At 42.2% G+C, this 17,489-nt stretch overlaps 1 protein-coding gene across 1 annotated transcript; it reads left to right on the forward strand.

Moving 5' to 3' along the window:
- The first annotated feature begins 327 nt into the window (after positions 1 to 327).
- LOC146646513 (uncharacterized) lies at positions 328 to 3,338 on the forward strand. The gene is made up of 2 exons (XM_085392336.1): positions 328 to 723; positions 1,075 to 3,338. Exon 2 carries the CDS (start codon positions 1,795 to 1,797, stop codon positions 2,923 to 2,925), a length of 1,131 nt encoding a protein of 376 aa, XP_085248462.1. The 5' UTR covers positions 328 to 723; positions 1,075 to 1,794; the 3' UTR covers positions 2,926 to 3,338.
- The last annotated feature ends 14,151 nt before the right edge of the window (positions 3,339 to 17,489 follow it).

The raw sequence follows: 17,489 nt of genomic DNA on the forward strand, positions 1-17,489 counted from the left end.
ACAAAATTGCAGGTTAGAGCCAAAATAATGTGGAAGTGCTTGATTCATCACAAAATAAATGAGAGAGACAGAGCGAGTGTACACAGCTGCTGTTCTAATGTAACATGTTTGACCCTAAAAAGCTCATTTTTTACAGAAACGTCTTTGTATAACTGAATAAATATTTGACATTTGAACCACAGGCTTGCATCCAAGCACCAGGGGAGCAAAACTTCATGAAACAGATGGACTTTTTGTGTGCTTGAGTCCAATTAAGAAAACACGTGGCAAAATCTGCTCTGCAACAGTGTCTTCTTTCCCCCCACAGAGCCCACTAGGGTTGCAAAATTCCCGGAATTTTCAAAGATGGAATCTTTCCATGGGAATTAACGGGAATTAACGGGAATTTATGGGAATAAACGGGAATTAACGGGAATTTATGGGAATAAAGTGGGAATTTTCAAAATTGAAGGTTGGCTCTTCTTAGGGAACTTAAATATAGTTGAGGAAAGTATATTTTAGCATAATATTGACAAAAACAAACAAATGCAATTCAAATACACTTGAATATCCATGCCATTCCTTAATCACATGTACAGAGCACAAGCTTGCTGCATGGCTATTGAGACCACCTACTGGCACTGTGCATGCCTCCATCACATGTACACATGGACCACACTTTTGAGCCTGAAGGACAAAGAGTATTAAAGGCACACATTTGAGCCTGTGGACTTAACAAGTGAGGTAAGTTTTGATGATATTATGGGAAAATATATTCATTAAATGTTTAAATTGTGAATATCACATAAAATGTATTAATCTGGTAGATAGCAATCTGATAAGATGCTAAATAAAATGCTAGCATCTGTTAGATGCTAAATAAAATGCTAGCATCTGTTAGATGCTAAATAAGCCATAGCTAGTATAACATAAAGAAGATGCTAGCTTCCTCATTTGGTTGTTTTGTTTTGAAGATCATTCCAGTTGTTTAGCTAGCCTTACTATTTATATCTGTTTATTATCATATTGCAATTGTATTATTACGATCTCTTGCATTGCATTAGCATTTTTACAAGCTCTTGTTTTATTTTACAGAAAAATGCCACGTGCGCTATCTGATGTGTGGAGACATTTTACACCAGCTAATGTACAAGGGAAATCTGTATATATGTGTAAGTATTGTGATAAGACGTACGTGAAGAATGCCACAAAAATGCAGCAGCACATTGCAAAGTCCAAAAAATTCCTCAAGGCCCAACACATGCAGCAGCCAGGAATTCCACTCAAGGGGAAAATGAATCTGTTTCAGCTGTATCAGAGTCAGATACCCACTCATCAGCTCCTGGTCCCTCTGGCATCAGAGGATTCTTTGATTTTATGGATGACACTAGCCAGAAAAACGCAGATGAGTGTTTCGCTCGTGCAATCTATGCAACTGGCTCACCCCTGATGCTGACATCCAATGTGTACTGGAAGAGATTTTTGAATGTTCTCCGACCAGCATACATTCCCCCAACCAGACATGCATTGTCTACTCATCTACTGGATGAAGAGTTCAGTCGAGTTCAAGCAAAGGTGAAACAGACCATTGACCAAGCTGACTGTATTTCAGTCATCTCTGATGGATGGTCCAATATCAGGGGACAAGGAATTATTAACTACATAATCACCACTCCTCAGCCTGTGTTCTACTAGAGTGTAGACACAAAGGAAAACAGACACACAGGCCAATACATTGCAGATGAGCTAAAAGTGATCATCAATGACCTTGGACCAGATAAGGTTTTTGCACTGGTCACTGACAATGCAGCCAACATGAAGGTTGCCTGGGCACATGTGGAGGAGACCTACCCTCATATAACTACTATTGGCTGTGCAGCCCATACACTAAACCTTCTCCTAAAAGACATAATGGCACTAAAAACAATGGACACTCTGAATAAGAGAGTGAAGCAAGTTCTGAAATATGTTAAAGGCAAACAAGTAACTTCCGCTACATTTCTGTCAAAGCAAAAGGAAAAGAACAAGAGTACTACACTGAAGCTTCCCAGCATAACGCGATGGGGTGGTGTTGTTATCATGTTTGACAGCCTTCTGGAGGGAAAGGAGTCTCTGCAAGAGATGGCCATATCCCAGTCTGTAGGCATCGACAGTGACATCAAGAAGGTCATCTTGGATGATGTGTTCTGGGAAAGAGTATCTAGCAGTCAGAAAATCCTCAAACCTATTGCAGCAGCAATAGCGAAGATAGAGGGGGATGGTGCCATCTTGTCAGATGTCCAGTGCCTTTTTGCAGAACTCAAAGAAGAAATCCAGACAATTCTGCCCACTTCCCTACTACTGAAAGCAGAGGAAACGGCTGTGGTCAAGTCATTGGAACAGCGGAGGGAGTTCTGCATGAAGCCAGTGCATGCAGCAGCATACATGCTGGACCCCAAATATGACAAGGGCATACTTTCCGGGGAAGAGATCAACGGTGCCTATGCGGTCATTACAGCCATGTCTGACCACCTGGGTCTCGATAAAGGCAAAGTTCTAGGCAGTTTGGCAAAGTATCGAACAAAGCAAGGCCTTTGGAAAGGGGATGGAATATGGCAGTCATGCCAGCACATATCTGCAGCCACCTGGTGGAAGGGACTATGTGAATCTGAGGCCCTTGCACCTGTAGCCTCCATCCTCCTCCAAATCCCACCATCATCAGCCGCCTCCGAGCGCAACTGGTCACTGTTTGGGAACACCCACACAAAGGTTCGCAACAGGCTCACAAATGTGAGAGTGGAAAAGCTGGTCGGCATTCGGGCAAACCTACGGCTCTTTGAGCCTGACACAGAGCCATCCTCAACAAAGCTGGAAAGTGACACTGAAGAGGAAGACTCAGAGTTGGATGCTGAGGAAGTGGACATGTTGTTGGATGATGATGAGGTCCAGGAAGAGTCTATTGACTGAGCAAAAATGAGAAAAGAGGATTGCTTGAAGGAAGATTTGAATGTTTAATGGGACGTTTTGGAGGATAAGTGGCATTTTTCATTTAACCTTTTGAATGGGACTTTGTGGAGATTTTTGGACAGGGGGCATTTTTGAATGAGCGGGGTTAGGGGATGGTAATATTGAACTCAACATTTCTGTTTTTATTCATCCATGAAACAAGTTATTGAAACGTGTTCTATTCTACTGTACTTACAAATAAATCTGTTTAAATATCTGTTGAAAACATTTTGCATGGAGGTTTTCTTATGATTTCTGTTTATATTTATGCTTGGAAATAATATATTCCCAGTTAGTTCTCCTAAATTCCCATTAATTTCCATAATTCCCATTATTTCCATGGACAGTTTCCAATATGGAATATTTCCAAAATTCCCAAGCTTAATTTACCATGGAAATTTACCGGAAACTTTTCGGAAATTTACCGGAAATTTTCCGCCCCTTTGCAACCCTAGAGCCCACTGATTTCATGGCCTCTTGCCAAAACAGTCGTTAAACGAGCATTCAAACCATTTTGCGATCCGTTTTAATTGGAAGCTAATGGACTGGAGGGACCTCATCTGTTCAGGTCTAAGGAAGCATGAGGTGAATAATATAACTGGAATATGGTTAGTGTGAACCACTGACTAAACTCCAGCTTGAGTGGAGTGTGTGACACTTACATAGAAAGCAGTGCTTAGAGCAATGAGTCAGTCTTGGATGTACTTGCATGCTGCCATAATGCTTGATCTGGCCTTATTTCCAATCAGCTGCATGTTGGTGGAGTAAAGCATAAGCAGAGACACAGAGACAGAAGGTGACAGTGCAGCTACGAAGTGATAATGAAACCAGTTAAAAAAAAACACAAGGGATGAGCAGAAGGTAGTGACACATACTAAATACATTTTTGTACAAATAATTGTTTTCTTAGTTTGCAAACAAATTACTCTTGGGACAATTTTCCACTCCAAACTGGACCAGTCTCGCAGCCATTTCATTGTGATCAGCCATCCCCCAAATTGACTGTGTCTGAAACACATCAGTGGCTTGGACTGTGGAAATTGGGGCTTAAGCAGACGAAATAGCCGTGTTATTACGGCAGGGACTGTTTTTCCCGCCACCCCCCAAAATGCACATCATCCTTCTTTCCTGGTTCAAACACCTCTTTCCGCTTGTCACTCCCTGCAGGCCAGGAATCCAATTTAATGGATGTATTCACACAAACCTGTTGCCTGCGATGAAGCAGCGGTGGGTTGCAGTGATGTAAGAAACAGGAGCCCTCTCCTCTTTTTAATGAAGATCTCGAATTCCTTCAGGTGTACGTGGGCGGTGCCGCTGATGCCTGCCAACCGACTAAAAGCAAAGCAACAGGTTCTGCACTGGTGTGGAGGCAATTAGTGTTGCAGTCACTAGAGCATAGCACATAGATCTCATTAGAGGGCCTCAGTTATGAAAGCAGGACGGCAAAAATCCAGACATATAAGAGGAAAGATGTTGATACTTTTGGATCGAGGAGTTACACGCCCAATCAAGACAGTTTGTAGCCCAGACATGAAATATAATTACATCGTTGCCAATCACTGTGTATACTACATTTTTTTTGTGTCACTTTTAAAGTTATCCCCATCATTTACAAAGATGAAATCCTTATTTCTAGAGTTTATGGCCAGCAGACTGTCACACTGAAAATTTTTGCAGAGATATTTTTATATGACAGTGCTGTCAAGTGACCAAATGTAATATGAGCAACTACATGAGGAAGTTGAGTCAGTTGGTTGGATTGACAAAACTGAAGATGACCCATACTCGTACAAATGACCTGTATGGGCAATCAAGGTCAGCTTGTTTCCTTTATGTATTTGCATAAATGTTATGTTAAGGCAAATAAAAATAAAAATCATTATTATTATTTAACTGATTTAAAAAATTGGATTTCAACCTCCTTGTGACTAGGAAGAGCACTGAAAACTCATAGAATTTTTTTTAACGTTTGGCAACTGATTCAAAGACAACCTGTCTACTATATATATATATATATATATATATATATATATTTTAGGGGTGCAACGATATTCGTATCGATATTGAACCGTTCGATACAGTGCTTTCGGTTCGGTACGCATATGTATCGAACAATACAACATTTGTAATTTATTTTATCAATTTTCCTTCTGACGATGCTGTCTGTGTTGAGCGCTCAGTGAATCTGTGTTCGACTACTCCGCCTGGGCTGCACTGTCCAGCGCAGATCCACTGAGCGCTCAGCACAGACAGCATAGTCAGAAGGAAGAGCGCAGGGCAAGCTAGCGAGACAGAAGTTAAGCTCTCCTTGCAACAGGCAAATTGAACCTCATTCAGATCTGGCGTTTGGAATTATTTTGGTTTTCATGTGACGTATGACCCTGAAGGTAAGCGAGTCATGGACTAAAGTAAAACAGTATGTTGGATGTGCCATGCAATGCTCAATTACATTGGTGTGAACTAGTGTGTTAGCGCAGTTAGCTCGTTAACGTGTTGGCCGTCTAGCCCCATGCACGGAGCGATCGGCGGTAGCTCGTTAACGGAGATTTGCCGTGTTGTGGCGTTAAGGTCATTTCAACGAGATTAACCTGAATGCACTAGTGGGAACACAACGAATATGACTGCACATTTACGCCGACATCATCCTAGTGCAAAGACAAGTGAAAGCAGACAAAAAAAAGCAAGCATGCTACTAACTTTAGCCGAGTCATTTAGACCGCTGTTAGCACATGATTCTCCTTATGCTGCTGAGAATATAGCCCAGAAGAAGCGGATAGTATAGCTTTTATTTTGGAAAGAGCCATTTCTCTGAAATAAACTCTCTTTTCCAAAGATGAGTGATTCCTCAATCAGATACAGGGCTTGCAATATCGCTAGCCCGACGTCCCGAAGCTAGCGATTTTTTCAGTCGGGCTACCAAAATCTATCTCTTCCCTGCCCGTCGGGCTATTGTAGGAAAAATATATGTCAATGCTTTTGCATTCTTTCAGAAATGTAGCTGGGTAATTATGTCATTGGCATCGGTGAGCCACTGTCAATATGTGACATATTGAAGTCGCGTTTGAATTTGCGCTTGTTTTTTTGCTTTCACTTTGCAATCGTGCGAACTGTGTATAGAGAGCGACAGCACTGATCTGTGAGTGATGATAATTTGTGCACCAATTCCTCTGACATCGTCTTATTAATCGTTAGCTTACTATGCAAACATGACAAGTGAAATCTCCCGCAGCAAGCTTAAACATGTGAGAGGTTGATCGCGCAGAGAATCGCTGAGCTTATGTGAGTGCGTGTGTAAAAGCATTTCAGTTCTGCTGAGCCAAATAAGACAGGTCAGGGTGAAGAAGTGACAGCCAAAGAAAAGCTTACCACAAAACGGAGAAGTTATGACAAATCAGACTATAAGGCAAAAAGAAAGTGCAGCTTTATGGTTTCATGGACAAAAGAATTTCTGTGGCTGCAATATGATGAGCTAAATAACCAGGGCTACGGTTAAATTTAAAAACTGTACTTTTGAGTTAAAATATATATTTATAATTTTAATAAATGACAAATTAAAAATGCATGAACATTTTTTTGTATCGAAAAAATATCGAACCGTGACACCAAAGTATCGAACCGAACCGAACCGTGAATTTTGTGTATCGTTGCACCCCTAATATATATATATATACACTCAACAAAAATATAAACGCAACACCTTTGTTACTGCTCCCATTCCCCATGGGATGGACGTAGAGACCTAAAATTCATTCCAGATACACAATATAACCATCCCTCCCAAACAGTGGTCACAAATTAGTACAAATGTGTGGTAGTGGGCACATCTGCCATATTGAGATAATCCATCCCACCTCACAGGTGTGCCACATCAGGATGCTGATCTGACATCATGAGTAGTGCACAGGTGTACCTCAGACTGCCCACAACAAAAGGCCACCCTGGAATGTGCAGTTTTTTGCGCTATTGGGGGTCTGGGGACCCAGAACCAGTCAGTATCTGGTGTGACCACCATTTACCTCATGCAGTGCAACACATCGTCACATGGAGTCTATCAGATTGTCAATTGTGGCCTGTGGAATGTTGGTCCACTCCACTTCAATGGCTGTGCGAGGTTGTTGGATATCCGTGGGAACTGGTACACGCTGTCGTATACGCCGGTCAAGCACATCCCGAACATGCTCAATGGGTGACATGTCCGGTGAGTATGCTGGCCATGCAAGAACTGGGACATTCTCAGCTGCCATCTCCCCTGAACAATGTGAACCATGATTCATCCGTGAAGCGCACACCTCTCCAACGTGCCAGACGCCATCGAATGTGAGCATTTGCCCACACAAGTCTGTTACGGCGACGAGCTGGAGTCAGGTCAAGACCCTGATGAGGACGACGGGCATGCAGTTGAGCGTCCCTGAGACGGTTTCTGACAGTTTGTGCAGAAATTGTTTGGTTGTGCAAACCAATTGTTCCAGCAGCTGTCTGGGTGGCTGGTCTCAGACGATCTTGGAGGTGAACCTGCTGGATGTGGAGGTCCTGGGCTGGTGTGGTTACACGAGGTCTGCGGTTGTGAGGCCGGTTGGATGTGCTGCCATATTCTCTGAAACGCCTGTGGAGAAGGCTTATGGTTGAGAAATGGACATTCAGTGCTTGGCTACAAGTTTAACAGCCACAAGGGGCAGTACCTTCCATGGAGAAGGAGGCTAGAGGGCAAGATCAAAGTAGCACGGAGGGAGGTTAGCCAACTAACAGAGTTGCAGAAAGGTGCGACAAAGAAGGTGCATAAGAAATACAGCAAGCTGTCCATACCTGAGGCCTTGGAAAATGCCAAGCAAAGACTCACAGCCTTGGCCAGCCTCTTGAGGAGGTACACCAGAGAGATAGAAGGCAGGAGAATAAACCAGCAGTTCTCCACAGAACCAGCAAAGGTGTACTCTCAGTGGCAAGGGAACAATAAGAGAACAGCACCACCAAGGCTGGAGACGGAGCAATACTGGAAGAGCATATGGGAGAAGGACGCAACCCATAACGGCAATGCTCAGTGGCTAGTGGATCTGAGGGCAGACCACAGCGACCTCCCTGAACAGGGTCCAGTAACCATCACATGGTTCACGCCTACTGGCTAAAGAAGCTGACTGCACTCCACGAGTGTCTGGCAGCACAAATGAACCAGCTGCTAGTTAACAAGCGACACCGGGAATGGCTAACCGAAGGTCGGACGGTCCTGGTCCCCTCCAACTACCGACCAATAACCTGCCTCAGTACTACATGGAAGCTCCTGTCAGGCATCATATCGGCTAAGATGAACAGGCACATGGGTCAATACATGAGCCTTCATCAGGAACTCAATGGGGATGTGGCGTACAACAATAGAGGCCAACTCCAAGCCCATAGCACAAGTCACCATCAAGTGCGGGATCTACCAAGGAGATGCTCTGTCCCCACTGCTGTTCTGCATAGGCCTGAACCCCCTCAGTGAGATCATTAACAAGACTGGCTACGGATACCGACTACGGAATGGAGCAGTTGTCAGCCACCTCCTGTACATGAATGACATCAAGCTGTATGCCAAGCGTGAACGAGACATCGATTCACTGATCCACACTACCAGGCTATACAGCAATGACATTGGAATGTCGTTCGGACTGGAGAAGTGTAGTCGGATGGTAATGAAGAGAGGGAAGGTAGTCAGAACTGAGGGGATTGAACTACCAGAAGGCAACATTGCAGACATAGAGGACAGTTACAAGTACCTGGGGATCCCGCAGGCGAATAGGAACCATGAAGAGGCCGCTAGAAAAGCTGCAACCACCAAGTACCTGCAGAGGGTCAGGCAAGTCCTGAGGAGTCAGCTGAATGGTAAGAACAAGATCCGGGCCATCAACACGTACGCCCTGCCCGTGATCAGGTACCCTGCTGGGGTAATAGGCTGGCCAAAGGAGGAGATAGAAGCCACTGACATAAAGACAAGAAAGCTCCTTACCATGCATGGAGGGTTTCACCCCAGGTCCAGCACCCTGAGGCTGTACGCTAAGCGGAAGGAAGGGGGCCGGGGACTGGTGAGTGTCAGCACCACAGTCCAGGATGAGACAACGAACATCCAAAAATACATTGGGAAGATGGCCCCAACTGACCGAGTGCTCAGTGAATACCTCAGGCAGCAGAAACCCAAGAAAGAGTAGGGAGACAAGGAACCATCATGGAAGGACAGGCCCCTGCACGGTATGTACCACCGGCAGATAGAGGAGGTGGCTGATATCCAGAAATCCTACCAGTGGCTGGACAAAGCTGGACTGAAAGCCAGCACAGAGGCACTAATCATGGCAGCACAAGAACAAGCTCTGAGTACAAGATCCATAGAGGCTGGGGTCTATCACACCAGGCAAGACCCCAGGTGCAGGCTGTGTAAAGATGCCCCAGAGACAATCCAGGGTGCAAGATGCTAGCAGGCAAGGCATACATGGAACGCCATAACCAAGTGGCCGGCATAGTGTACAGGAACATCTGTGCCGAGTATAACCTGGAAGTCCCGAGGTCAAAATGGGAGATGCCCCCAAGGGTGGTGGAGAATGACCGAGCTAAGATCCTGTGGGACTTCCAGATACAGAAGGACAAAATGGTGGTGGCTAACCAACCGGACATAGTGGTGGTAGACAAACAGAAGAAGACGGCCGTAGTGATCGATGTAGCGGTTCCGAATGACAGCAATATCAGGAAGAAGGAACACAAGAAGCTGGAGAAATACCAAGGGCTCAGAGAAGAGCTCGAGAGGATGTGGAGGGTGAAGGTAAGGGTGGTCCCCGTGGTGATCGGAGCACTAGGTGCGGTGACTCCCAAGCTAGGCGAGTGGCTCCAGCAGATCCCGGGAATAACATCGGAGATCTCTGTTCAGAAGAGCGCAGTCCTGGGAACAGCTAAGACACTGCGCAGGACCCTCAAGCTCCCAGGCCTCTGGTAGAGGACCCGAGCTTAAAGGATAAACCGCCCGCAGCCTGCAGCAGGGGACTATTCTAGTTATATTCCAATATAAAAGCAAGGTTGCTGAGTTCCTTTCATTTTGCAGTTAAATTCCCATCCTGCAGCAACTATGTCCCTATTTTTGAAGGAATTTCTCTTTCAGATTTCTGAGGTTTTGGGTGGACTGTGGATTTAGATGGCAAAAGATGTGCAATTTCTTTGATGATTTATCACAGTTAATTGCTATAGTATCACAAACAACGTGCATATAATAACCAGCTTGACCCCTTTCATTTGCAAACTGATAGCAGATGGACTTCTTCTCGTTGCTCTGTATATACTGTCTTGCACAAAGTTTTTGAAGCAATCATCCCTAACTCAAAAATATCACAAGTCTGAATAAATTTGGTTTTTTCCAGACACTGTTCTACCAAATGGAACTGTAGCAGTGAAACTGTAGCTAACAAAAAGTCTGCTTTACATAAATACAATTTCAATAGCATTGTACACAATTACCTGATGGGAAACAACAATCAATGTGATTGATCTAACATAAGGTATGACATAAAACTAAAGCTCTGAACTGAAACTAGGAAAGTTAGCATTTCAAATAACTACTCTAAAAAAATTCACTGATTATCAAAATAGCTTAATAGATACTTCAATTAATTTTTGGTTGTTTGGAGACATTTCTCAACCCAACCTTGACGTTGGCACTTTAAAAAAGAAGCGTGCTTAACATGCAAAAGATGAAGAGGCTTTTCTAACTAATGTAATTAGGTAATCACGTCTGCTTTTCATCTAAATGACATTTTAGATGAGTAATATGTCAAGGGACTGTTGCCACCAGCTACAGCAAGCAAGCAAGAAGCAGCAGCAGCAGCAGCATGATAATTTCAAGTAACACCAAGCAAAAAAAGATTCTTACCATGGTGAATTTGGTGAAAAGGCCATTTCTATGATCTATGTGTTCTGGGCGCTCATTAATGAAACACGGCACTGTAATATGGTTTTCTTTGATTTTCTGTCAGCGCAGTTTGATCTTCTGCGGGTGGCGTTTTCTTAGATGAGAGCACATGTGTGCATAAAGGGAAACAATCAGGGGTAACTAAAAGCAAATAGTGAGAGTGCAATCACTGGAGCCTACTGCCGGTCCCTTCTTATAGCTTCTATTTCATCAGGCCAGGGGGAATGAGGCCATGTCACTGCCATGCTCAAAGAGACAATAATGATGCTGTCATTTCAGCACCACAGACAGCGACAATGGGGAGGATGATCATCGGAACTGACTATGCATAAAATCTCACAAATTTCCTCCCTGCCTGCGCAATACGTTAGTGATTAGAAGTGACAGAGGCTTTTTGAGGAACCTTGCAGGCTCTTTTGTATCAAGGATCTGAATAAAGTGTTGTGCCCCTGAGGGCGAGTCATGTTTGCTGAATGTTGCTGGAAGATAATGTGCAACTTGACCGACTTGACCTCCTTTTAAAGGGGCATCAATGTGTATTACCCAAAATGAACCATTCAAACTTTTGAGTCCTTTAATGCAGAAAAGAACCTCATGTTACGAGTGAGTGTGGCTGAGCAGTTAAAGAAAGTGAAAGACTTCAGAAAAGTTGAAACGTTGTATAAAATCTAAAGAGAAACACAAAGCAAACCTCATAAACCCATATTTACTGTGTTCACAGCAGAACACATAAAACATATCAAAATTTTAAACTAAGAAATTTGAAATTTTGCTTTTTTCACTATTATGTTTGGCTCATTTTGAATTTCATGCCAGCAATATGTCTAAAAATCCTGTGGTGAAGTAACAAAAGGCTGGAAAAATGAAGGTTGAAAATAGTACTGAGATAAATGTGTGAAACATTTAGCAAATAATTAACTATAATAGATCAGTAACATTAATAGGTGTAAAGAGTGTCTTGGTCAGGCAGTTCCTCAGAAGTACATATGGGCAGAGGTCCTGGAAAACACTGTCTACAAAATGTGATACAAGTGTTCCCCTATGTAAAATTGTGATGACTTTGAATATCTCATTATCTTCGATGAGAGATGCTGCACGCCACCAGGCATGACAGGTAATTGAGTCGAGTCCTGGGCCAGTAGGGGGGCCTCTGAGATCTGGCAAACTTTAAAGTACAGCAGTGGCAATCTGCAAAGTTTGCAATGACAATAGAAGACGCCTGATCCCGCTTAGGGTTGGCCCCGTCTGATCAGGTCTGGGGGGTGACCCAAAGCAAATAAGTATGTTCTAATTCCAAAAGAAGGAAAAGTATCTTCTGGATACCATAAATAAGTGTAAAGCACAAGAGACTTCCCACTCCTGAACCACAGAACATCTTCTGTACATCAGTTGTGCAGCTCAGAGAATAATGATATTAGGAATAATTTATGCACTGTAGCTCAGCATGCTCCTAAAGTCAGAGTGAGAAATTGAGTGCATATAAAGTACAACATAAAATATATTAGCAGATGGTCTCACCGCAAAAAGCACTGAACACGTTTGCATAGGTGGGCTTGTATCACTACAGGTAATACAGAGAAGATAAAAAGATGCAGAACTCATGTAATTATTAACCATAATAATTGCATGAGTTCAAAGACCAAACAAAAAACAGCTAATATTCAAAATAAGAAGCTGTGAAATTAACAGTGGCATCATAAAAAGAAATAATAAAGAAAAATTGCTACTGCAACAATATGTTGTAGCAGAGTTTGACACTGTTTTCTGGATTTTTCTTTCTTTCTTTCATAAAGGAATTCTTCTTTTGTATCTAGTTTTTCAACGCTCAGTAAAATTGAGCGCTGCCCTATATCACTATAGGGCAAAAAATCTTTGTCCAAAATGTCCCTGATTTAAAACTTACCACATTTTTTATATAAATTTTTTTGTTTGCTTTTTCGCATATAAGGAGTATTACAGCATTCATAGGAAGGAGGATATTTAGTTCTGCAATGTAATTGATGCTAAACTGTTTTAAACAAGATGCATTATTGGCCTAGAACTGACGAAGGCTGTTAAAGTGATACAGTATCCACAGGCACTGCCCCCACAAGGCATATAATTCACATTCTTGGGGTAACTAATCATCCCCTGTGTGCCTGTGACACATTTTTCTTTTCCTGAATCTACTCTACCACTGCCAACATCAGCAATTTCCAATAACCGCTTCATCTTTTCCAGGATGTTTCCGCCTTCCTATTTTTCACCCCAGTTGTGGACAGCATGGCAGCATGTTACACTTTCTCAATAAATCTGCAGGAACATATGGGGGCACTTTCGATTTTCCCCAAGCTGCCACAGCAGACTCGTGATGAACTAGCCAATAGGCACTTGAAAAAGTGTTTTTTAAAGCCAAAGTTGAAGCAATGGGCACTGCTGTATGGCAGCACAAAGTATGTAAGATTTAAGCATTTGTTGGACTTCAAAGTTGGAGGTGAACACAATCACAGCGATCCATCCCTGTCATTTGGCAGGCACTTTGAGGACAGTCTGTGGATCTCTCAGACCTGTTTTCAAAACACACAGTGCCAGTTTTACTTCTTAAAATGGGCCATTTATTCAGAATCATGCCCCCCCAAAAATGTCCATGCCTGCAGCCATTTTCAGATCACCGTGCATGTTTAGAAATGTGAAGCCGAGAAGTAAAGCACCAAATGACTTGTGCTTGCATTACATTACAATTACATTTACGGGTTTTAAGAATAGCAATGTAGTTTACAAAGTTTTTCTTAATATGTAAATAGTTTAAGCATGGCTCGTCCAGTAATTCTAGTGCCAGCCAAAACCATTAGTCTCAACAATAAAACTACATACACATGATATAATAGCTTGTTAGCCACGCATTCATTTAGGACACCTAGGGTCTTAGCATTCATGTGGTGGTTACTTACCTGAACAACTACCTAAACAATGCTGCAGATCAAACATACTCCAAACACAGCCAAACCAAACAAATACTTTCAGGCAACTGTTGTATTGAACATACAAAAAAAAAAAAAAAAAAAGAATTGAACATACGCCACGCACCAATACACTCTTTGATGGCAGTGACCTCACCAGTGGGAAAATACATCATAAAGTGCCCGAGACATCAGAGCACATTCACAAACACCACATGGACACCAATCTGTGGATAAACCTTGCATACAAACATCTCATGCAGAAATCCATCATTCAGTAACTCATTTTTATTCATACTTAGGTCTACCAAATTTGTTTAGAATTACCCCAGACCACAAGTATAAATATGTGATGGGGGTATGGTTATGTTAGAATATTGCATTTGCCTTTTTTCTTTTCTTTTTTCAAATGGACTGGTACTTTCTACTCAGTTGAGCATGCCAAGTCTTATTCACACAAACATTCACACAGCATTTTTATCTGTGTCTAAGCACTTTCTAACATTTGCACACACTTCAATAGATGCATCAGTAGCAACTTGGGCTTGAGCACCTTACACAAGGAAGCTTCAGCATGTGGAATGGAATATTATTTTAGCCTTTTTTTAAAGAAAACCATTGTGGCGTGGGCGTGGTCTCTGGCCGGCTGCAGGGGAGGAGTGACGCAGTGAGCTCCCGGGGCAGCGCGGGGGCAGGGTGAACAGGTGTGCTGGGATGTGAAGGTGATTGTGACTCTTTATATGTTCACAGTGACAGTCGGAGGGAGGATAGCAGACGTGACAGCGGAGCTGGAGTGTCTGTGTCCCAGTAAAACAAAACCACAGTGAAACCAAATCTGCAAATAAAGAAGTGCTATCATTACGTCCGTGTTCTGTTCATGTGTAACGGGTCCAACGTCACAACCATAAAGACCGCCTGAAGGCAACCATGACTTTTTCATACTTTGTTGAGCTATGGTATTTTGATAATTTTCGGATGTTCCTCTTCCAAGCTTACACCGTATATAAAAACTGGTTTAGGCACTGTGATATCAACCATGGGTCTGTGGTATATTAAAGCCTCGCAAGTAGCATTTTGGCCATTGTGGCTTTTTTTTTCAAAGGCTAAAATTGTCTTATTTAGATGAACTACTAAATTATCACCAACTAACTATAGTGAGCCTGGTTAGCAATGGTTAGATACCTGCTATTCAGTAACATGCTAGAATTTCACTTTAGCATCTTACTAATTAGCACCAAACCTGAAAGACTAACTTCTTCTATCAGTGGCCCAAGTTATCAGCTAGATAATTCCATTAAAAACCACTAAAAGTGAGACCCAGCAGATAGCAGTGAGTTGTAGCTGTCAGTGCTGGTATACCAATCAATACAAGCAGGTATACATAACCTTAAACAAAATCTATAGGAGACAGTTATTTGAGAAGAGTCACCTGCTGTGCAGTTGTTACAAAGGGGACCAAAATATTTTTTTGAACTAGGTTTATTTCTGCTGTGAAGCTGGCATTTTAACATGGTAGTCTATAAGTATTACCCAGCCTCACATAAGATAGCCCCACTGTTGGGAAACTTACATTCAAATACTAGCACAGACTTGCCACAGTGGATATTTTTCTTTTTCTCCCCTTCAACTATGCTACAGCATATTGGGTAGATAATATCAGTTAAATAGATTTTAGGTACATGAAGTATAATCACTGAATCCATTCCTGTCCTTGGCAGAAATGGTGCGAGAGGATTTGTACTTTGAGATAAAGGTCAGCTGCACAGCGAGGTCATCCCAGAAATTAAAGTGCCATTTAATACAAGTGTGAAGGAAAGATGAGAACTAAAGTAAGAATAAAGCTTAACCTTGTGCACCTTCCTCTCCACCAAACATGGTTCCACATTATTAAGCCGGACCACTTAGACATGAACATGACATTAACTTTTAATAATTGGTTTTGCCGGGCTGTAAACAATATAGCTGTCATCATAGAGATGAAGCCTGTATTTACTGTGTTCCCTCAGACTGCAACTACCGCTCACACCCAGAAAAGTGTGGACCATTAAGTGGGTTATCATTCTTTATTTGTGATCTATTATGGGTTAATATGTTTTCCAGCCTCCGGGCACGTTTTCTAGCTATATGTGATGCATGGACTTTTGTGTTACTCTTGCTGCTGTAACACAATTTAAAGCACTGTGAATTTTCTATTGACCTTCTGTGATGGTGGTTGTTTCATTGCTGTATGGGAAATAAGAGAAATATATCCTTCGCAGATCCATTCTTTTTGCTGCAGGCGCACAGCGTTTTCATCACCATAATCACATTGATTTTGGCAAAACATTCATATACTTGGTGCAGTGATAAGAGTGTAATTACGCAAGGACATCATCTTCATCATATCAAAGTCTCCTGCTTGGGGACAAACGACTATAAAAAAAAAGCAGGTAATGATCTGCTTCACTATTCACTCCACCCACACGTTTAAAAGACGTTTTTGTTTTAGATATTGGTGTCAATTGGGTGGCGAATGCTTTTCTAATTTGTGCCCACTTACGGTTTGAAGGCCTGTGTGTGTGTGTGTGTGTGTGTGTGTGTGTGTGTGTGTGTGTGTGTGTGTGTGTGTGTGTGTGTGTGTGTGTCAGCACACAGGTTGGAAGTGTGCTGACACACTGAAAATGTTTTTCTTGGCACGTCGTCACACACTTATCAGGAGTCTACCAAAGAAATTCTGCTCTGAAATCTGTCCTTCAACAGATTTACAAATGACAGTTTGATTCATGGAATGAAAGCGAGTTTGCATGTTGAAGCACTACAAGTAAATCCTAGAAATAGGTGATATTATGAAAACTAAAGTGTTTTAAAATATTTTTATTTTGCTTTTAAACTGTATAAAGTAAGCCACAAGAAAGCATTTTGACCATAAAATGTACATTTTTGTAATAAAGTGGCTTAAAAACAATACTCTGGTGGAAAATGTTAATTTAAGGAAGTTAAAACTGCTAGTCTAAAATTTAATATGATGCCTTACATCTAATAGACTAAACATATGCAAAAACATGTAACAGCACACACGTTTTTTTTGAGGGTTTTTTTATAAATCAGTTATATTAGGGATTAAAAAGGTCATATTAAAGCAACTCATAAATCACTAATCAGTCTAGACCTCCTTGAATAAAATGTGTATATATGTTAGGATGCCTGGGTCGTTGACCCAGGGTTTTTGAGTTTATTATCCTATTTATAATTTCTAGTCTTTGGGTGTTTGTTAGAGTCATGTCTTATGGTTTGTCTCTGTGTAATCCTTAGTTGCTGTCTCCCCTGTCCGCTATATCTCCGTGTCCAGTCAGTGTCTGTGTCTGCCCTGGTCCCACGTCTCTGTTCCCTCTGTTGTAGTGCCTGCATGTGAGTCTGTGTCTTTGTTCAGTCTGTGTTATGTGTTTCTTTGTGTCTGTGTCGTGATCTACTCTCATTTATGCTGTGTGTTCTGTCTACCTGGTCATGTAAGTTTATTTGGATTTTTGGATTTGTGTTACGTTTTGCCACTTTTTGCCACTTTTTGCCATCCAGCAATAAAAGCTGAGTTTTGAGCTACTTTCCGCCTCCGAGTGTCTGCACATTGGGTCCTTCTACTTCCACTCCTGCCTGCACACAGCCTTAACCTGACAGAAGATCACGACCAGAAC

The sequence above is a fragment of the Rhamphochromis longiceps genome, linkage group LG19 (genome assembly GCF_057381845.1).
Source record: "Rhamphochromis longiceps isolate RC_006_pf linkage group LG19, R_longiceps_female_GT1.1, whole genome shotgun sequence".
Lineage (NCBI taxonomy): Eukaryota > Metazoa > Chordata > Actinopteri > Cichliformes > Cichlidae > Rhamphochromis > Rhamphochromis longiceps.

What these genes read in the sequence shown, in the direction of transcription:
- LOC146646513 (XM_085392336.1), top strand. Translation starts at nt 1,795, where the DNA reads ATGAAGGTTGCCTGGGCACATGTGGAGGAGACCTACCCTCATATAACT.